The sequence below is a fragment of the Patiria miniata genome, unplaced genomic scaffold, assembly GCF_015706575.1.
Source record: "Patiria miniata isolate m_02_andy unplaced genomic scaffold, ASM1570657v1 HiC_scaffold_19, whole genome shotgun sequence".
NCBI lineage: Eukaryota > Metazoa > Echinodermata > Asteroidea > Valvatida > Asterinidae > Patiria > Patiria miniata.
The window spans coordinates 9,977,077-9,999,436 of NW_024037057.1; the positions used below are offsets into that span (position 1 = coordinate 9,977,077).

Below are 22,360 nucleotides of genomic sequence, written 5' to 3' on the forward strand. Positions count from 1 at the left end.
TTTTGCCATGTTGTGGAGGGATCGTTTTTCTCCGCTTTGGGGAAAAAAGGGGTTGTCTTCTTTGGGTGAGAATATCTCGAAAAGTCAATGGTCAACCTACCAAAAAATGAAAAGAAAACGAAAGATGACATGTTGATCTTCATTTTTCTGTGCAGCGTGATCAGAGTTCTGAGTATTTTTTAAAGAACTTTGAAGTATTGACATTTATCAATAGTGTCTATGGGAATTCATTTGTAGGGTTGCATCCATACGGGAGGGACCTTATATTAAATTAACATCACCCGATGCTAAAATTCAATTTTATGAACAATACAAATACAACTTCACAATACATTACTAATACAAAACAATAACACAGCGGCGTAGCCAACGTTTTCACCATGGGGGCGCGAGTGGGGGAGGCGGGTTTTTTTTTTTGGGGGGGGGCTAGTGGTGGAGGCGAGTAGGGTGGGAGCGAGTGGGGGGGGGGGGGAGTTGGGGAGGGGCGAGTGGGGTAGGAGCCAAACTTTTATAGCATCCGTGCTGAAAGATAGGAGACAGGTATTTTTTTTAAACCTGTACAGAGGCTTATTACAAATACATTACAACAAAATAAAAACACATGGAAGGAATACATAACTGTTCAAACAATTATCGTCAAACTATTACAATTAATTTCGCCGAACAGGCTTTACTAACTAATGTGATTTATATTTTGTGCAATCATAAAAAGAAAGAAAGAAGGCTCAAGATTGGCTGATTACAGGAGGGGCGAAGCCCTTTTGGGAGAAAACCTAGCGGGGTTATCTGGATCCCTATTTATATGACTCCTAATTATTTAGGTGAGCATTTAAAGATAAAATAAGCGGAAATTGACCTTCATTTACATTCTAGAAAGGAGCAAACTCTGACGGATATACCAGTTGAGTCCACACAGTGACGTCACGGTGTTCGAGGACTTGAACTCATCGGGAATTAAGTCAGCCTTGTGTTATCGTCATTGAAGCATCTGCCATTTTGGGACGTTGGATAAAGAGAAAAATCATCGGTAATTAAGGAAATTTCACCTGCTGTTAACGTTGATCAAGGGCGGATCGGGGGGGGGGGCAAAATGGGGCCATTTTTTTTTTTAGTGACCTCGCAATAAATGCAGGCAAGGAGTACACCACCATCTTTTCCTTAAAAAACATTGGTTAAAGTGGTCAGAAATTGCCTCAGATCGCACCACAGAGCATCTAGAATGCAAACAACTTCCGGGGCCCTTAAGCGAGCCCCGAACCCCACGCCGTAATTTTTTTTGACACACTTTTTATTGACCAAAATTGTTTTTGGCCCCCTAAAATTGTGTTCTGGATCCGCCTTTGACGTTGACGAAATACCCACTTCAGTCACGATTCCCTTAGGCCTACTGGTCATTGTCCTGTAATTGTAATTTGGGGTCCACTTTTTTAATTCCCAGTCCCTGTTACATCTGATATTTTTGGTCATTTAATTCTGTATCAACGCCTTAATGCAGTCATCCTCCAAGAGTGATTAAGAATAACAGCAACGTACCAAAAACAACAAATAAACAAACATATTAAAGTTATTCTGAAAGGGGCATACAAAGTATTTTTTTTACTATGCAAATGCACCTTTGCATCCCATTTAACCTTATTTTCAATTTCCGTTTTGCCATTTCAAAGTACTTTTTGATGGCCTTTTGGTTTTTAATGTGAATTTGTAAATTCATGAGCAAAACTGCGATGTCATATCAGGCAGAGGCCACAATGATACAGCTGATAACTATCAGCACAAAAAGTTGCCAGAATTTTGGATGTTGAGCTGTCACAAATATTCTTTTTCTTTGGTGATTCTTTGTTGTGTCATTGTAGTAAGCCAAAGAGCCCCCTTAATGTTTATCAATGAGCAAATTTGGGGTTCACGATTTGAACAGAAAACACCGAAACTGATGAACAGTGTCTTCCTGAAATGACATCGCTGCACTTGAACAGCGACCTCAGTAGTCAAAAAGCATGAGAAATTGAAAATGTTCAAAGTAGGGCACCTTTCAATAAAATTCACCAAAAAGGGATGACAAATAGGTTTCATGCATTTAAGAGGGGTACAAAGTTGCACAAATGAGTTCCGCAGAAAAAATCATCGCATGATACCCATCGCAAGATACTTGTCAAGAGGTTCCAGGGACATGTTAGACCCTAAATTTGTAGTATGACCCTCAGTAAATTGACTAATTTCTCATATTTGATGAACTAACGAAGAATTTAAATTAGTATAGGGAAAGAGGATAATTCTGTCTTATTTGAGATGAATAGTGATCGACCAGACGAACGATCTGAAGTGATAAAGTACCCTGTAAACTTAAAAGATGACAAATTTGGAGTGAAAAAAAACCTAAGATTGAGTAAATTTCACTGTAAAGTCTTTAAAATGTTGACTGATTGGATTAGTGTGGCAAAACTAGAATCGAGCTCTCGAGGTGATCCAGATTCAAAATCTGTGGGTGAGGTGGCCCGTGGAAGTATATAATCACTCTGTGGGAATAACTGAGTATTACTTCTTTAAATGAACCTATACATTCAGCCCACCTGACGTTCCTGGAAATACGAAGTTGGTGACGGAGCTGAATATCAGCAAACAAGGCTGCGTGGCTCACAACTGACGGCCTCAGCCTGAAGGGGAAATCACTGTCCACAAAACATTCACTGTAATTGAGGTATGATCTCCTTGTTATAATTTATCTGTAATGTATTGTGCATGACCGGAACTGTTTATGGAACTATACAACTGGTACGCGCGCATTAATAACCAAGTACATAACGTGTATAAGTGATGACGTCATGCCATGTGACTGCATCATACAATACCTTTCCAATATGACAGCTTCCAGTGTCACTGTTGACATTATTTTCCCCAAATAAACCGGTCAAATGCACAGCAATTTCCGTTCGGACAAAAGTACGTTTTATTGACCCAACTTTTGGGATACAAAAATGATATCACGTTTATTGAAACAAAATTATTAGGTAACTTAAGTTCAATCTTAAAATTCAAGATTGGTTTGACTGGCTAGTTACAAATAGTCGCGTTACTGTTCATTTTATCTTTACATCCTGGTCTCTCTAGATCCTGTACCATCCAGCAAGAAGTGACAGGAGACCAAAAACTAAAGAAGACTGACGACATAGTGGATAAGATCGAGGTTCTGTAACAAACTAGCTTGTAAATTGTAATTTTAGTGTGGATTGCATTATTATAACAGTGCAGCGTATTTGTTTGTTGCCTTTATTCCCCGGTTGTACTCAATTGATTCCAAATCATGGATGTATCCCAAGTCCCAGAAAAGAAAGCAAACACTCTGAAAGAAGAACATCAGCAGTCTGGGGGTGGTTGGCATGGTCTCTCCTCAGCGCAAAAGAGAATGGTAATGATGCAGCAAGCAGCCCCCGAATCAACCGCTTATGTTGAAACGATTGCGGTTCGCACCACCAACCAAATAGAACCACGGGATGTTTTCAAGACTCTTACCTCACTGCATCCCATACTAACCTCCAAAATAGACATGGATGGAAACAGAAAGGAGTTTGTTGTTACTTTGGGTAGCAACGTGGCCTTCGACGTCAAGCCTGAAGTCTTAGATGCTGATATCGATGTTGAGGATTACATCAAGCAGTCAACACCAGTAATAAATATTTTTCACGAGCCTCTCGTTCAGTATCGGTACTGCATTCAGGGAGAAAACCACATCCTAGTACTTCATATTCATCATTTGATTGTCGACATCGTAACAATTATCAACATATGGACAGATGTCCACGGTCTGATAGAGGGCGCCTCCAACGTTCAAGGAGCTCCAGTATCACCTACTTCCTATTCATCATTTGTAGCTTGGGAGAGCACCGAACGACAATCAGCACGACACGGAGCTGACCAAGTTTTTTGGAAAGAGACTTTCTCAAGCATGCCAACTCGGGCAAGTTTGGCTGTTCTTCCCTTGAGCGAGTGTGAATGGAGTGACGCAAGTGTCTACAAGGCGAGGCAGGCCAAAATCATCCTCCCAAGAGAGTCGACGGAATCGATCAGCAAGTACTGCAAGTCGATTGGCGTGACGCCATTCAAGTACTATCTGGCTTGCACCATGCTGGTTTACCAGCGATACATCGGGACTGAAGACGTTACTCTTGCAGTTCCGATTTCAACAAGACCTCAGGCGCACCAAAACACCGATGGTCTCTTTGTAAATACAGTTTTCTTTCGAAAAGTCCTGCGAACCGACATGACCTTCACAGATTACGTAAAAGATGTTGCCAAAAGCTGGATGGAGACGTACAGTCACTCTCAGTATCCTCTTGAAGAGGTTGTTAAAATCGTAAAAGAGGCGCATGGAATGAGTATGTCATCATTCTGTTGCATGATGTTTGGTAGCTACACCATGCAGACATCTAATGTGATGCGTATACCTGCAAAGCACGCCAAGATGCCTGTAGAATTTGACGTCACTTTCAAGAGGGGAGAGGAGACAATCGAAATCGTTGTAGGATGGGCAGAAGAATTCATTGATGCAGGTGTAGCTCAGAGATTGGCTGAAGGTGTGGTTCATACGTTCTGTAAAGCCTATCAACAAGCAGACGATGTCACGCAGAGCATTCAAGTCTTATCTTCTGCAGAGCTGGACCTTCTTGAGTCGTTCGGTCGTCATCCTGGGAAAAGTCAAACAATCCCTGAACAACCAGTTCATGTGGCATTTGAAGACCACGCTGTCAAGAATCCAGAGTTGATCGCAGTGTCTTGTAGAGATGTTTCTCTTACATACAAGCAGCTCAATATCATGGCCTCCAGCATTGCTCAGGGTCTCCTTGAAAACACCGACCAAGTTACACTTCAAAAGAGACCGGTTGTCATCGTCATGGAGAACGATGAATACACAGTGGCATCGGTACTTGGAATCTGGAAAGCTGGAGGTCACTTCTTACCTGTTGCAGTTAGTTTTCAGAATTTATTGAAGGGGATCTTTGAGAGGTGTGAGCCAGCCACTGTGCTCTACAACACTAGACTCAAAGATTTATCAATCCCCACCACGAAGCAATGTCCTGTCCTCAACGTCAAAGATCTCACCACATACCCTGCAGATGATATGGTTCAAAGCAGATTGGTTGGGAAGACACCTGTGGACAACTTGGCATATGTAATGAGGACCTCGGGATCAACGGGAATTCCCAAACAATGCAGCATTTCTCACAGGAGCCTTGGTATTGTAGCTGCAGCCTATACAAAGATGTACAACTTACCTGACATGACGGTGAACTGTCTCCAGTGGGCACCCATCTCATTTGGCGTCTTCATAGCGATTTTGGTCAGAGCCCTAGTATCTTCTCCTGGCCGATTGACTATCTGTCCAGATGAATTCCGGTTGGATGTCTTCCACATACTGGATCTCATCCACGAGCAGAATGTCAATTTGGTAGAGTTTACACCCCAGTTAGCTCGACATCTTGTGGAGAATGCCAAGCTCGATCAGCTGGAATCCATCCAACTCTTAATCATTGGATCTGATGTACTCCAAGTACACTTCTACAACAGAATCAAGGATCTTTTGAATTCAAATCAAAGAGTTCTAAATGGCTATGGGATGACAGAGGCTACCATGGACTCGTCTTTCTTTGAAGGACCAGTTGTGTCAAGGACCAGGAGTGGAATGGTGCCGATTGGGAAACCATTTCCTGGTGTTCGATACCATGTCTTGAATTCCTCAACCTTACAACCATGCCCTGTAGGTACAGTCGGTGAACTGTACATCAGTGGTGATGTCTTGGCATCTGGGGATGCAGAGCTAGTTCACTTGGAGCATCTTCAGTGTGTGGCACTGAAGACAGGTGATGCAGCTTACTGGCTGCCAACTGGAGACATTGATCTGATGGGTAGACTGAATAGGATGGTCAAACTAAGAGGGCTCAGGATTGGCACTACAGAGATAGAAAACAAGATACTGCAACTTGTTCCTGGAGTAAAGGCCGCCTGTGTTGTTCCTATGACTAACAGTGAAGAGTCTGGCAGCACTGATCAGTCTTTGTGTGCCTTTCTAGTGCTTGATGAGAGCAGCCAAACTGGTGGTATCGAGATAGATCGCAGATCTGTTTGCCAAAAGCTACAAGGTGACCTCCCGAATTACATGCTGCCTAATATTGTCAGCATCATAGACGAAGTGCCGCTAACTCCGAACGGAAAGGTAAACTACAAAATACTTCCGAGTATCAATGATATTGTCAAGATGGAGACTAAGAAGGAGACCACGGATAACACGGTGGAAACTAAAACTGCCTCAACTTTGAGAATGTTGTTGGCTGAAGCGATGGGCTTTCCAGACTCAAGTCGCATTCCAAGTGATACAACTTTCATGGAATTGGGCGCCCACTCTCTTGTCCTCGTACGATTCTCGGTGCTTCTGAGACAAAAAACAAACTTTGATGTCAAGGTAACGGATCTATTTGATTATCCATCCCTACGTTCTCTCGCTGATTACATTGAACAGCAAACACGATAATTATAGACGTGCAGCGCAGACGTACCCCCTCAACGGTGGACATGAGTTCTGACGATGATACATGACCGCATAAAACATTCAACTTCGATACTATGACATGATAATAGTGTGTTTCGGCCTCTTCAAATAGACAAATATTTGTTTGTATTTATGATATTACAGGCCCCCTAAATCTGATCATGATAATATAGAAACGAAGAATGGAAATTGCTCTTCAAATTTTTGTGATAGTTGGAGGATCGGATGTTTTGATCCCAGCACGAACTTTTGCAAAGGCAAGAAAAAACTAGAATGAAAGTAGTGTAATTATTAGGCTAAACAGTTGACTCCAGGAGACCAATTTTCGTTTGTTAGTGGGAAATTATTTGGAAGCGCATTCGTTTTTAATATATTTTTCTTCAACTAGTCGGTAGTAAGGGTTTTATAAGTTATTTTATTTTGTCGAATATTACTCTTTGGTGTATATTTGCTCGATGTTAAGAAGTTACCAGAGTTGTTATTACTCTCGCGCTAAACACACTGCCTCAACTTTGAGATAATAGTGTGTTTCGGTCTCTTCAAATAAACAAATATTTGTTGGTGTTTATGATATTACAGGCCCCCTAAATCTGATCTTGATAATATAGAAACGAAGAATGGAAATTGCTCTTCAAATTGTTATCATAGTTAGAGGACCGGATGTTTTGATCCCAGCACGAACTTTTGCAAAGGCAAGAAAAAAATAAAATAGAAGTAGTTTAATAATTTATTAGGCTAAACAGTTGACTCCAGGAGACCAATTTTCGTTTGTTAGTGGGAAATTATTTGGAAGCGCATTCGTTTTTAATAGATTTTTCTTCAACTAGTCGGTAGTAAGGGTTTTATAAGTTATTTTATTTTGTCGAACATTACTCTTTAAGTCTTTGGTGTATATTTGCTCGATGTTAAGAGGTTACCACAATTGTTATTACTCTCGCGCTAAACAAACTGCCTCAACTTTGAGATAATAGTGTGTTTCGGTCTCTTCAAATAAACAAATTTTTGTTTGTGTTTATGGTATTACAGACCCCCAAAATCTGATCTTGATAATGTAGAAACGAAGATTGGAAATTGCTCTTCAAATTTGTATTCTAGTTGGAGGATTGGATGTTTTGATCCCAGCACGAACTTTCGCAAAAGCAACAAAACAATAAAATAGAAGTAGTTTAATTATTAGGCTAAAAAGTTGACTCCAGGAGACCAATTTTCGTTGTTAGTGGGAAATTATTTGGAAGCGCATTCATTTTTAATATATTTTTCTTTAACTAGTCGGTAGTAAGGGTTTTATAAGTTATTTTATTTTGTCGAATATTACTCTTGAAGTCTTTGGTGTATATTTGCTCGATGTTAAGAAACTATTAGTCTAGAATTGTTATTTTACTCTCGCGCTAAACAACTACCTCAACTTTGAGAATGTTGTTGGCTGAAGCGATGGGCTTTCCAGACTCAAGTCGAATTCCAAGTGATACAACTTTCATGGAATTAGGCGCCCACTCTCTTGTTTGTATTTATGATATTACAGGCCCCCCCCCCCCAATCTGATCTAGATATAGAAACGAAGAATGGAAATTGCTGTTCAAATTTTTATCATAGTTGGGGGATCGGATGTTTTGATCCCAGCACGAACTTTCGCAAAGGCAAGAAAACAATAAAATAGAAATAGCTTAATTGTTAGGCTAAAAAATTGACTCCAGGAGACCAATTTTCGTTTGTTAGTGGGAAATAATTTGGAAACGCATTCATTTTTAATAGATTTTCTGCAACTAGTCGGTATACGGGTTTTATAAGTTATTTTATTTTGTCGAATATTACTCTTTAAGTCTTTGGTGTATATTTGCTCGATGTTAAGAAGTTACCAGAATTGTTATTACTCTTGCGCTAAACAAACTGCCTCAACTTTGAGATAATAGTGTGTTTCGGTCTCTTCAAATAAACAAATATTTGTTTGTGTTGATGGTATTACAGGCCCCCAAAATCTGATCTTGATAATATAGAAATGAAGAATGGAAATTGCTGTTCAAATTTTTATCATAGTTGGAGGATCGTATGTTTTGATCCCAGCACGAACTTTTGCAAAAGCAACAAAACAATAAAATAGAAATAGTTTAATTAAGTTGACTCCAGGAGACCAATTTTCCTTTGTTAGTGGGAAATTATTTGGAAGCGCATTTATTTTTTAATAGATTTTTTCAACTAGTCGGTAGTAAGGGTTTTGTTAGTTATTTTATTTTGTCGAATCGTCGAATATTACTCTTTACGTCTTTTGGTGTATATTTGCTCGATATTAAGAAATTACTATAATTGTTATTACTCTCGCCGCGCTAAACAAACCAGCGTCTGAAAAATATCGTTGATTTCATTGAGGATTCAAGTTTCATAATTTGTTTGGTCAGAACGATATCTTAGAATGTAGATTGACTGCATAATTGGAGATCAATCTTCGAGGCCTAGACTGTGATCATCTTGATCATCAAGTTTGGCTATTTTTTGCAGTAAAATCTGAGCACTAGTAACAATGTAATAATATTGTAACGAAGCTTGGCGGTCTAAGGACTTATAATAATGGAATGGCTTCAACTCACGGGACAGAATTTAATCGGTAGGAAAGAACGGACCAGTGATGGGGGTAACAGCAACAATAAACAGATGAAATAAAGATGGAAGATGGACACGAAATAATACCGTCTTGGCACTCTCTGATCTTTAATTATTCTTGTCAAAACACAATCATTCGTATACAATTTCTACTCACACTATGTCGTCCACAGTAGTAGCCCGTGCAAAAAGTCAGACCTTGTTCCTTGAATCCCAGCTCTAGACTGACATGACTGTACTAAACCCCGCGCGCGCTTTGCGCGCCGCGCGCCCAGAATTAACACAGTGTATATAATTTGCCCTAGAAAATAGATAGGCCGTTACACTATGATAATAAAGTCACAAGGACAAAATTCAAATGCTGCTTCTCATAATATTTGCAATAGATCTTATTGACAAGACGCCGTTTTCGATCGTTTTGAGTGCAAGTGAAGCCTCACTTTCAATTTTTATTTAATGTGGCTTACAACATAAATTGTTCATCACAAATTGACAAAAAGTCTATTGTCTTCCAAAGATTGTCTGTGTCTGTACGGTAGCATTAATTTGACATTTACCCTGGCCCATTGAGTGATTTATAGGAATCGTCCTTACTCTTGCAAAATCCAACACCATATGGTAAACTCAACACCCAAACTGTTGGACTCTGATTATGGTGGTATGCCTAACCCCATGTAAAGCATAATCAGTAAATCGTGCAGTACTCACTCCTACATATTCCAACAAAACATGCATTTGGATTTTGAAGGGTTGGGGTGGTTTGGGGTAAAAGAACTATGGACAGCCGCATCATGAAACAAAGTTTAAACGATGAGAGGAGGTTATTTTTTTTTTAAAGGCCGCTCTCTCTCTAATTGGCTATAAAACTTCTTGCAGAATAAAACAATCTTTACTATGATTATTCTTTCACATAATATTTTGAAAGATAATGATATTGTTGCATAATAAAGACGTTTGTCAATTTATTTGCAATACTTAATATGTCAAACGCGGCCACTGCATTCTTTAACAATTCAAAAAATTAATATTTTGTATTTTTTTCCATGAATTTCATAAAAATCCGACGGTCAAAATCGAATTTGTTATCATACTTGACCATTCCACTGCTAAAACTATATTGGAAAACTGTGCGTCGAAGAGACTGTTCCCTTGGATTTCACAAGACAACATTCATCACTTTCCTACAAAGAAACACCAATACGCACAAACACTTTCACCCATTTTTAAAATAATAGAACAAGTTTAAAATACTGTAGTAAAATGTACTTCTAAATACTTCTTCTTTTTGTGAATCTACAAACCAAGAAATAAACCATTTAAGACAGTAGTGGAATATTTAACCCAAAAATATCTTGCAGTGCAAAGGATATTAGACATGACCCACGCTTCGTCGCCAGATGCTAACTGTTTGAATACGATATCAGGCAAATACAATGGACTTCCATATTGAGTTCAACCTCCTGAGGAAATCAACGACTTAGGTTTACGGCTCTATTTAAAGTATATAGGCCTTATATCGTCGCTTTGCTCACGAAGTGACAAAAACCTCAAAATTTGACAAAAGTTCATTCTGAGATAATCGCATTTGAAGTTATTCATTTTTTCAAAAGACATTTTCGACCACTTTGCAGTAACAGAATTCGGAAGTTTTTGCATTGTCCGATAGGATATGATTTGTTCTTTGTTATTTCATAATTGTTTATTAGAGATAGTTAGTAATTAAACAGTAATTCATTAATAAAACTTGTTTGCACTTCGTGAGAACAGCAATATTTTGGGTACCATATTTTGCCAATTAGTTTGTACACAGTTTTTGTCACTTCGTGGGATCATGAATCGCGGAGGCTTTACTTATTTTGTACTTTTTTCGACGCAACAAACTTGTTAATTTTGCGCGTCACGACAGTTGAGCGAGGGCGCGTGTGTTCTTTTTCAACGTCGTTCGCGCGCGCGTGTATGCTCCCATCCTGCCGCGTGTAGACCATTGTATAATTATTTTCTGTGTTCTGGCCCTGCTCACGAGCTGACTCTTTGTCACTTCGTGGGAACATGAATCGCGGAGGCTTTACTTATTTGTACTTTTGACGACATTTTGTTACTTTTGCGCGTCATACGATGGGTGAGCACGCGCGCGTCTGTTCTTTTTCAACATCGTTCGCACGCGCGTGTATGCTCCCATCCCGCCGCGTGTAAACCAATGTATAATTCCTCCGGCCCTGCTCACGAGGTGAATTTTTGTCACTTCGTGAGAACATTTTACACTTTTTTACATTTCGTAAAAATGAAAATTTCCGATTTCAGGCTTTTTGTCAATTGTTTGTTTACAATAATTAAGAAAGTAAACAAGATTTTGCCTTGAAACTTGGTCAAATTGTTCCTTGAGACAACTTTAATAAAATGGCCAGTAAAACTCAAAATCGAATAATTATCGATTTTCGAGGTTTTTGTCACTTCGTGAGCAAAGCGACGATATGCTACAACGTTTTCGAACAAGCCTTCTCGGCTTCTGTGTGACAAATCGGAACAGTTTGCACTTGCACAGTAACTATTGTATAGACAAAAAGGTATACAGAATTTGTTAATAGGTACAATAGTAAACGACAGACAGATTGCAAGAAATGGAAGAAAAAGTGCTAACTTATTTCACGGAATGGTTATTTTTTTGGAGATCGAGTATCTGACAGGCGATAAGGAGAGATTGTATTGCAATTCACAAAGTTCACTTTTTAGAAGCACTTGCTGTGCACGATGCTTGGGCCAGACTCGTCATACTCCTGCTTGCTGATGTACATCTGCTGGAAGTTGGACAGGGAGGCAAGGATGGAGCCACCGACCCATACGGAGTACTTCCTCTCTGGGGAGCAATGATCTTGATCTTCGTGGTGGGTGGGGCCAGAGCCGACACCTCCTTCTGCACTCTGTCGGCGAAGCCGGGGAACATGGTGGAACCACCAGACAGTGCGGTGTTGGCGTACAGATCCGTACGGATGTCCACGTCGCACTTCATGATGCTGTTATACATGGCCTCGTGGACGCCAGCGCTCTCCATGCCTATGAATGCGGGCTGGAACAGTGCCTCGGGACAACGGAAACGCTGGTTGCCGATGGTGATGACCTGTCCGTCAGGGAGTTCGTAGCTCTTCTCCAAGATGGAGCTGGAAGCAGCCGTGGTCATCTCCTGTTCGTAGTCCAGAGCAACGTAGCACAGCTTCTCCTTCATGTCACGTATGACATCACGCTCGCCTGCAAGAGAAAAATGAAGAGTCATAGTACTTATTAATTTAATTAACAAGTTTTTAACTTCACACTGATAAATCATTAACTTTAAAAAAATAATCGACAGACTATTCGGCAGTCAAAACCTAAAATTAATTCACAATCCTTGAGAACATACTTACCAGATGTAGTGAAAGAATAGCCATGCTCTGTGAGGATCTTAGTCAGGTATATATTCAAGTCACGGCCGGCCAAGTTCAGACGATGGATGGCGTCGGGCACGGCGTAGCCCCCAAAGATGGGCACAGTGTGGGACACACCGTCACCAGAGTCAAACACGATTCCGGCGGTACGACCAGAGGCGTAGAGAGACAGCACAGCCTGGATGGCCAAGTGCAAGGCGGGTGTGTTGAAGGTCTCGAACATGATCTGAAAGGATTTTTAAACATCAAGTTTACAACACAGACACGGCTACGATTCAAAACGTTTTGGGACAGGTTAATTTTACACTGGCATCAAAGAATATGAAAGCGTGTATTCACCTGTGTCATCTTTTCCCTGTTGGCCTTGGAGTTCAATGGGGCTTCAGTCAGCAGCACGGGGTGCTCCTCTGGGGCCACACGCAGCTCGTTGTAGAAGGTGTGATGCCAGATCTTCTCCATATCGTCCCAGTTTGTGACGATACCGCGCTGGATGGGGTATTTCATGGTCAGGATACCTCTCCTGCTCTCGGCCTCATCTCCGACGTAGCTCTCCTTCTGTCCCATGCCAACCATAAGACCCTTTTGGGAAAAAAAGAGGACGCAAATTAAATAGTTCAAGTAAACTACCCTTCTTGACGAACCGAAATATTCTTTTCACCTTAAGACCTAAAGAACATTTTAAGGAAAATTTTACCTGGTGGCGTGGTTTTCCAATGACAGAGGGGAAGACGGCCTTCGGGCTGTCATCTCCGGCGAATCCGGCCTTGCACGAACCGGAGCCATTGTCTACAACCAGAGCGGCAACATTGTCGTCACACATGATGTTCTGTCGTTAATTTACTTCCTGAAAAGTAACAAGGGATACAAGAATCAAAACAAGTTCAACAGGTTTGTTGAGGAATGACAAAATCTTAATTAAGGGAAGAAAAACAATTAAGTACTACAAGACAAAAGTATGTCCAAAAAAGTGTCCGTCTAGCTATTTTGGAAATATACAATACCATGAAGTAAATTTTGAAAATTGTTAATTGTTTAGATACTCCTAATCCTTGGCCCACATCCCTATGAGCATCATTCAATTTCCCTCACGCCTCAATACATTGTCATTTGATCACAACAACATTTTGGACACCAAGTTCCTTGCCTTAATGCATTTCAGTGATTGGAATCATTATTTTGCTAGCTATCATCAGTCATCATGGCAAGACCTCAGCTAATGCTCAAGCGCAAACGATTCCAATCCCAAATCCTTTTTTTTTGATAACATCCAGGATTTTACACACCTTACATAACACAGCCCTGAAATCGATTATTGCAAGGAACTTGGCCACAGTGTCCAAAAATGTTGCTGTGATCAAAATGACCACCCTGCAGTAAGATGTGATGAAAATTAAATGAAACTCGTAGGGGTTTAGTCCAAGGATAAGGAGTATCTGCACAATCTAAAAGTTTCAAAATTATTTTTTTTATGGTTTTGTAGTCATATCAAAAATTAGTCGGACGAACACTTTTTGAGGATGTACACGTATAGTGTATCGCAATGTAGGGAGTTAATGTACATTTGTTAGAAAACGTACACATTTAAATAATTGATAATTTTATTGAGTTGGAAAATGCAGGCAGAAAGTCGTCATTATATTGAAAACGTGAATGACTGAAACAATTACATGTATTCATAATTTAATCCATTAAACCTCAACATGGTGGGATCCAGACTACGCTGCCTGAATGGTTGGGCCTGGCAAATAATTCTAAATCTGTAAAAGAAGTATTCTATAACTCAACCAGGGGCGAGTTGCTTCGCTCCATGGCTTCATCAAAAGTGAATAGGCTTAACTTTGTATTGGTAGAAAACAAGTAGCAATTGAAAAGAAAACAAACTATTTATGGTGAAACTCGAAATTAGCATATAGAGTGTATCTCCAGGGTATACGCTTCAGACTTTGTCCACAACTTTCATTATTGGTGCCAAGCAGACCATTATGTTGGGTTGGAGCCGGTGAAAGTCACGGTCAAGAAACTTTTCGCGTGAAAAATGATGATGTAGGTAAATGAAGGCCGTGAGAGAACTTCTAAAAGCGTCATAAGCCTTGCCGACTATGGGCCGGGCCTTATTCACTGGTCGGCCATATTGAATTGAAAGTTAGGTAAAATTTTAATTTTTGGAACTTGCGAAGAGAAATGAAAGCAAGTTCAGTTATAATAAATTCCAGTCTGATTCAATGAATACTTTAAAATTTGTAATTAAACATTCCCTTATGTTTAAAGCCGTATTAAATTTTAAAAAATACAGTAAAATAAGGCTGCAGTATGTCTGCATAAATAGTCTGGCGCCATCCCATTCAACTGCAGTTAACAATTAGTGAAATACATTCAGGGAACTCGACAAAAATGGCCAACTCGTGAATACTGTCCCATACTACTGGCCCATAATAACGCGGTACGCGATGCACGGACGGCCACGTCGACCGGGCACCGGGCGCCCAGTGCCCGGTCAAAGTGACCGTCCGTGCTTGTGTTGGCGCAGCTAGCCCGCGATTCAGCCTGCGACTCGGCCCCAAATTTGATGAATGGTACCCCGAATCACACGGGTATTTTTTCCGCTCTTGGGGAAAGGAACCCTGCCAATTCCCCTTGACATCGTGCGCACGGGACAAATACATTTTTAATAGTTTCTATATAGTGCATAAAAATCAATTAGGCTGGATAGTATTACTTATGACGATTTTAGAGGCTTCTCTCTCAAAAAAAGAGAGAAATCCTCGGTATATTGATAGAAAATGATCAGAATGTTTGGACCCCTGTACATGTGCAATGGACCCGTTTACGCTTCCGCCATGCATACATTATCATTTTCAGGTAAAAAGGTGTATAACTCCATGGATCTGCGCCTGGGTAGAGTACAATATATAATACGCATCTGTCTGTACACACTACTACAGGTGTGTTCGACTACGCAAAACGGTGTCGGTTTGTGCCTTTATTGCCCCATGAGCTTGATATCTGCATGGTAAGCTTCGGTCTTTGTCAACATCATCATTGTACCAAAACAAGCAGACCATAATAACTAGGTTGGTTTGCAGCCGGTCAAATTCACGGGTGATGACTCCATGGTAGAGCACAATACGTCCCACAATACGTCCCTGCAAGCTGGGACATAAAGTACACTGTCCCGGGGGCCCAGGGAGGGGGAAAAAAGAATGGGAGGGGAAGAAGGGAATTGGGGGGGGGGAGGAAGAAGAAAAATGATGAATTTCAATGATAATGTATTAAAAATACAATTTTCAGGATTTCTTTGCCAAACAACATATCGTCGCTTTGCTCACGAAGTGACGAAAACCTCGAACATCGATAATTGTTCGTTTTTTGAGTTATACTAGCCTTTTCATTGTAGTTGTCTCAAGGAACATTTTGAAATAGCGAAAGCGAAATATTGTTTACTTTCTTAACCACTGTTTTAATCGGGATGGGTGTGAATTGTTTGCATTTTGCTGAAAGAACGCACACTTTTTTGTGATCCGTGGACAGAAGTCACAGAACCTTAAAACGGTGGTGGTGTTTAAAATTCCGTTACTTGAAAAGTACACAAGTGATTTGAATGATTCTTGTACTAAAAAAAAGCTTATGAATTGGGCTTTCATATCCTAGATTTTGAAAGTGCCACAAACAGAACTTCAATAAAACAATAGTCCCGACATTTGGGTTTCGGGTTTTTTTTACTCACCCTGTAGTCTGGAAATAAACCTAGACCTGAATATCCGTTTGGGTTTGCAGTAATTTTGCTGGCCATTTATAACCGAAAGAGTGGAAACTATAACATCAATCGATTTGAAAAATCAGAAAACTCATTTTAAAAACTGTCAAATAACTTTTGACAAAACCGGAAACTTGACCGAATTAAAGTTCTGTTTGAACACCGAGAACCGTTTGTATTGCACTGAGGAGCAAAAGGGAACATTTTGTTTGATGTATGCTAAAAACAAGACAGACTTTCCATTCATCCATTCAAGTTATTTGGGCGACTTTGGTCACTTAACATCAAAGTAATTACGGGGCGAAAGTTCTCAATTTTGATTATACCACCGACGCGCAAAAGCAACCTAAAATAAGAGGGATCGGAGGATGCACATGCCAAAAAAACAGAAAACAAAACTTGTTACAGAGAAAAAAACCCACAAATCGAGCTTTGTGGAGAGTAACTTTAATCAGCTTCCATTTCCACACAAATTGATTAATTTTGTTCAATATTGTATACAACTCACCTTTATCGGGTGTATTGTGCAAGTACAAGGATCGACTTATGAGGTAACGAGGAGGAACGACTAAAGGCACACGAACTGAAGTGGACCGTGCATGCGCTCGCTTTTAAGGGATTAAGGCAGTTATCAAGCACGACAATGGATGGATCAATTCCACAAAAAGGGAAGCATAATAGTCGAAGTAGCGTTAGGGGAAATTTGCTCGTCCAATTTAGCAGAACGTTAATGTCTAAAAACAAGTGTTGTTCATATCCAGGCATCTCATACTGGAATAGTTTAAAGGATTCTCCTAAATCATTACCCTCTTTATCTGTCTTTCTGAAAAGCCTAAAAGCTCGATCCCTCGACTCCTATTCATATTAAGGTGACATTTGTGAGCTGATAATGAGGCCTTGTCTCACACTAGTATGTTTATGATGTGGTTTTTTGTGTCCTATGACTGTATCACTGTACCTTGGATGTATGTTTGTCTGTCCATCCGCACAAAACTCTACACCTCAATGTCATATAATTTACCACTTTATTAATTAAATCGATGTGTGCATAGTATCTATCAAATATCATACTATTTTATTTCGTTCCAATTTCTACATCATTGTACATGTAATGAATGACATCATAAGTATGTTACAGAAAAACAAAATACTCACCGATATCACATTAAAAATACACATTACAGTAGACATCATATGTAGTAGCCATCTTAGAGGGTAATGCCTTTGTTGTGATGGGATATGCATGAGTTAACCATTATTGAATTCATTGTGTCCTCTAAGATGGCCGCTATTGCATAAGGTCTGTAAGGGACACAATTGAAAAGATCAACCTCTTAAAAAAATGGGTTGTTCCAGGCATTACAAAACGCATACGAAGTTGCCATGCTTTACAAATTGCCAAAACCCTCAGGGTTTGATCCATGTGCAGTACCTGTATACATAACAACTTTTGTTGGTGGTACAATAATGACAACAATCTTCATATGAAATGCCGTGCATACAGCCAGCCAAACAAACTTTTGAATATCCTTGTTACGCTATCTAGGCAGCAGGTACATACGATTTCAGTTCCAACTGACAGGTGGATCGGACCTATAATTGACTTGATAGAATAGTACATGTCTGTAGGCTTCCATGACGAAGAAATATTGACGATCGACCAAGTGCAGGCGTAGGTGTTTGCACCTGATAGTCTTAGCTGGGAAACAATACGTTTTGGGGTTTACTATTAAGCTGTCAATCGGGAACAGCCTTTTTTTACCTTTAAAAAAAAAAAAATTTCGTTTAACTTTTTTAACTGTTCCCGATATCATTTTAGTCGCTATTTAGTAAGGTGACATCGCGCATGCGTGCAAACCTGCACTTGAGGCCTATACGCGTAGCGTGCACAGACGAATTTCACATTGGAATTGAAACCGAGGCTGACAGTGCTAAGCCATTGTATGAATTGAGGACCTTGTCTTGTTAAATTCTCTCAACAAACGACAGCACTAAGGGCCTCGGCTTCAGTGTCAATTTGAAATTCGTCCATTACAAACATGTCTCAAATCAGGATTGCAATGAAAAATCGAACCCTTACTCTTCTTTATGAGAAATGCCGAAATTTAAATTCTAATTTCAATATTATATTTTTTTGTAATTACAATATTTGCTGGCCACTTTTCTATTTTCTTGATTCTTCTTCATGGCTTCTATATTTAAACAAATGTTGCTATTACTTACTATTTCTCCTAATTATTGTTTACTGTTCTTCAATTACCTTAATTTTTCGTGATATCTGTTTTAATTTGTTTTCCAATGTATATTACTTTTGCTAATCAATAAAACATTGACGGGAGAATATGTTCTAAATGCCAAAACCGTTGATGCAAGATGTCAGTTTTGTAAACGGATTGCTTCGTATGTGTTATATCAGATGATATACCTGCATTTAATAATTCGCTTTCAATTTTTAGGCAAAACATTGACATAATATCGTTTTAACAAACCTCGAATGTGCAATAACTAATATATACATCAATGAACTGAAGTTCTAAATACTTCACATTGTTTTTCAAAAGAGGATGGAAGGAATTCCCTTTTTTTGTAACTTCTTGGTTCTTGGTCACTCGTCCCCAGGGTGCTCGTGACCACTAATCCTCATTAGAAAACAAAATTCGTGACGCGTGAATCACTGTGGGGAGCCTGTGCGCGCGAATGAATTATAAACGCGGTCGGGATGGGACGAGTTAACTGTTTTTGTTTTTGTTGCAGACCATACCCAAAAGTTAATTCCAGAACTTCATTAAAAGAGCGCCCACAACGGCGACAAAAAGAACGTAGATGATGTCATTTCCGGGACGCGCTGCTCCGGAGCAGTCGGTTGGACAATCTGAAAAAGACAAGAAAACAAAGGGTACATAATGGTGGAAATAGGACCGATGCTTACTGGTAAGACTGGCTTAATACGAGAAGTAAACTGCAGTTTAGTATGGATTTGTTTGTGTAGGCCTATGCAACAACTTAAATCCACTTTTACAGGAATTTTAAGCAACTTGCTTAGGCTAACCTTTTATTTTGTTAATGTAGTGAAGTACAGCTCTTCAACAATACGTTGTAAAAACATCTTTAAAAAATCTCAAGAAGAGTGTAATTATGCTGATTTGAATACAAGTCGCCCAAATCACTGTTGTCCACGTGAAAGTCTGGTTAGTTCTGTTGTCTTCCAATCAAGCTCAGTCAAGCGGACTCAAAGCCGTCCGTGGACAAACAGGTTTGGCCTATGAAAATTTTAAACTGCCATATCGTAAAACAAAATATGCAGTTGTAATCATTTTTTCGTCGCTTATGTTTAAAGATCGATATTCTATACCTTTAAATTGACTTTTTAAACATGCTCAAAGAGTAGGTGAAACTTGCTGTCAAAAGTGGGTTTCCTTCTTTTTGCACCATAAGACTAAGTGACATGCTCAAGGAACATGTTCAATGAATGATCACATGACATATTCTTGCAGCAAATTCATAACTTGAGTTGGTGTAAGCTGAGGGAAATTCGCTAGAAATGAACATCCCATAACATTAACGCAGGCTACCTCTTTAATACATTTTTGGGGTAAATTGTCTAAGTATTCCAATCACTGTTTTCCCTTTATTTATATTGTTTTCTCGAACAAAACATGGCGCTGTGAAACGCAATAAATTCACGTGAAGGACTTGAGACAAAAATGACGGCCATTTGTCCTTCAGACTTTTTAAAAACCATATAGGGGACTGGTATTACAGAATGAAGTCTTTTAGTATCAACCTCCTTCTATACCAGTAAAAACTCTCAACATTTTGCTAGATTTATCTGATTATTGTTACTTTCCCCGATAAAAGCAAACACGCCGGTTCTTTTTCCATTGTTTGTTTCCATTGTTTGTTTCCATTTGTTAGCTTAAACGTGACGTAAATAATTGAAAAGGACCGGTGTGTTTGCTGCCACCAAAGTCTCAAAAATGTCTCATTCTGTTTCAGACACTAACCTCCACTCGAGAAGTCATTCCCGTAGTCGTTCTTGGCGCAATCTGCGAACGGCTGGAATGTCACATTCTTCATTTCAGCAGAGAACGCGCCGTCATTAAATGGGATGGAAAGCGATTGATCCTGAGAGTAGTAACATCCTAGCGGCACGGCCTTCGGCAAGAAGTTATCAGTTGCTCTATAGCCAGACTGTTTGATTTCGGTCTGGCTTCCTCCTGAGTTATGGGATTGAAATAAAAAAAAAATCATGCGTATTCCAAAAAGGGTGTGGATCCAAGGAGATTGGATGGTGGTGAATAGGAGTTCAATGGGAATTTGAATGGAAATGAGAATGGGAATGGGCATTGTAACCATTTTGGATGGGAATGGAAATGGGGATGGATATGGATATGAATTTGGAGTGGGAATGGATATGGATGTGGGGATTGTAATGGAAATTGGGTGGATATGAGGATTAAAATGGGAAAGGGAATGGATATGGGGATGAAAATAGGAATGGGGATGTGAATGGGAATGGGGTGGATATGGGGATTGGAATGGAAATGGGGATTAGGATGGAAATGGGGTGGATATGTATGGGGATTGGAATGGACATGGGGTTGTTAAGGGGATTGGAATGGAAAGGGAATGGATATGGGGATGAAAATAGGGAATGGGGATGTGGATGGGAATGGGGTGGGGATAGAATTTGAATAGATATAAGAATGAGAATGAATGTTAGGAGCAGATGGGGAGGAAATGAGGAAAAGTGTGAGTGACGTGTGGACAAAAAGTGATCGAACAGAAATGGCAATGGATATTACCTGGTAAACATAGTATAGGAGAGAGAAGAATAATATAGCGAGACAGGAAATGGAAAAGAGTATCGTTTGAAAGTAAGAATGGACCGCTTTGCACCAGGATTTAAGGAGGGATGGCGGACCTTATTACCTGACCAACTTGTGTAGGACCACTTAGCGGTAATCTCAGTAAAGACGAAGCTTTTGGACTGTTGGCGAAAGGTCAGTTGAAGTAGTACAGGCGGGACAAAGTTGTATCCAATTGTTATGGTTCGTTCGCTTTGGTTGCAGTTCGGCATAGGGTCGATCAATTTGGCATTTTCGAAGTATTTGTTGTAATTGTGCTGCAGATAAAAAAATATATTTGAACGGTTTGTTATGTAGGTTCGGTTCATGATAGATGCATAACTGCAATAGATTCGAATGACATGGAGTAGTAATTGTTCGGGTGCAGGAGCTATAGTGCAAGTTTAAACTGATTACAATAAACAAGACGCGGCAAACTGATATAGTTTGACAACAATTGATAACTATTCATAGGAAGTCTTTCCATGCAATTTGTCCACACATAGGCAGGATTTAGACCATTAATTGGCGGTAAGGTAATACTATACTATAGCAGTTCCCAGCTAACAAACGTCACTGGGGGAGTATTTCAGTCAGTCATCCATTTAGTCAGTTTCAGTCAGTGACCGAATGAGAATAATGGGGGAGTGAGCAGGCCATGCAAGTATTGTAGCTTAAAAGAATGCTGTCGGGGCACAAGTACCCCCTCTGGTCAGGCAAAGCAATTGAAGACAGAGTAGTTACATTGCTTGGAACGAGGATCTTTCCATCAAACTTGATCTTCATGCAGACTTGCCCTTTGTAATCCTTGGCAACCCACTCCTTGATTACGGATTGGACGCCTTGAATTCCTGTCAGAAAATAAAAGTCAGTGGTAAGACCTCACCGAATGATAATTGTAGACGACTGTTGCATGCCTGGTTAGGACGAAGTTAGAGGGGTAACGTTGTACTGGTCAGCCACTACACTGGTCAGGAAGAAAACTGATATTATATCACTTCTGTACCTGAAACTTGTATTGTTATTCCCTTTTTCTAATACCCGCAAAACCCCCATTTCGATCTCTGTCCATTTCTCTCTCATTAGTTTTGACAGAACGCCTAACAATTAATAAACAATACCTTGATTGGCAACAAGTTTTGGTACTTACCAAGACATATCACAAGCGAGACAAGAAGGAGACTGGTAGTCCGAGCCATAGTCATGT

The 22,360-nt window shown here is 39.9% G+C and overlaps 1 protein-coding gene and 1 pseudogene across 2 annotated transcripts; one reads left to right on the top strand and one right to left on the bottom strand.

Moving 5' to 3' along the window:
• Positions 1–887: 887 nt before the first annotated feature.
• Positions 888–9,214, top strand: LOC119725729 (bacitracin synthase 2-like). Of its 2 annotated transcripts, XM_038197279.1 has the most exons (4): positions 888–1,027; positions 2,563–2,695; positions 3,106–6,312; positions 7,954–9,214. In XM_038197279.1, exons 3-4 carry the CDS (start codon positions 3,299–3,301, stop codon positions 8,078–8,080), a joined length of 3,141 nt encoding a protein of 1,046 aa, XP_038053207.1. In that variant the 5' UTR covers positions 888–1,027; positions 2,563–2,695; positions 3,106–3,298; the 3' UTR covers positions 8,081–9,214. The 2 variants fall into 2 exon arrangements, with proteins under 2 accessions (XP_038053207.1, XP_038053206.1); XM_038197278.1 differs by lacking the exon at positions 7,954–9,214 and having other exon boundaries at positions 3,106–6,806.
• A 2,630-nt stretch (positions 9,215–11,844) lies between these two features.
• Positions 11,845–13,387, bottom strand: LOC119725730 (annotated as a pseudogene).
• Between the last annotated feature and the right edge of the window lie 8,973 nt (positions 13,388–22,360).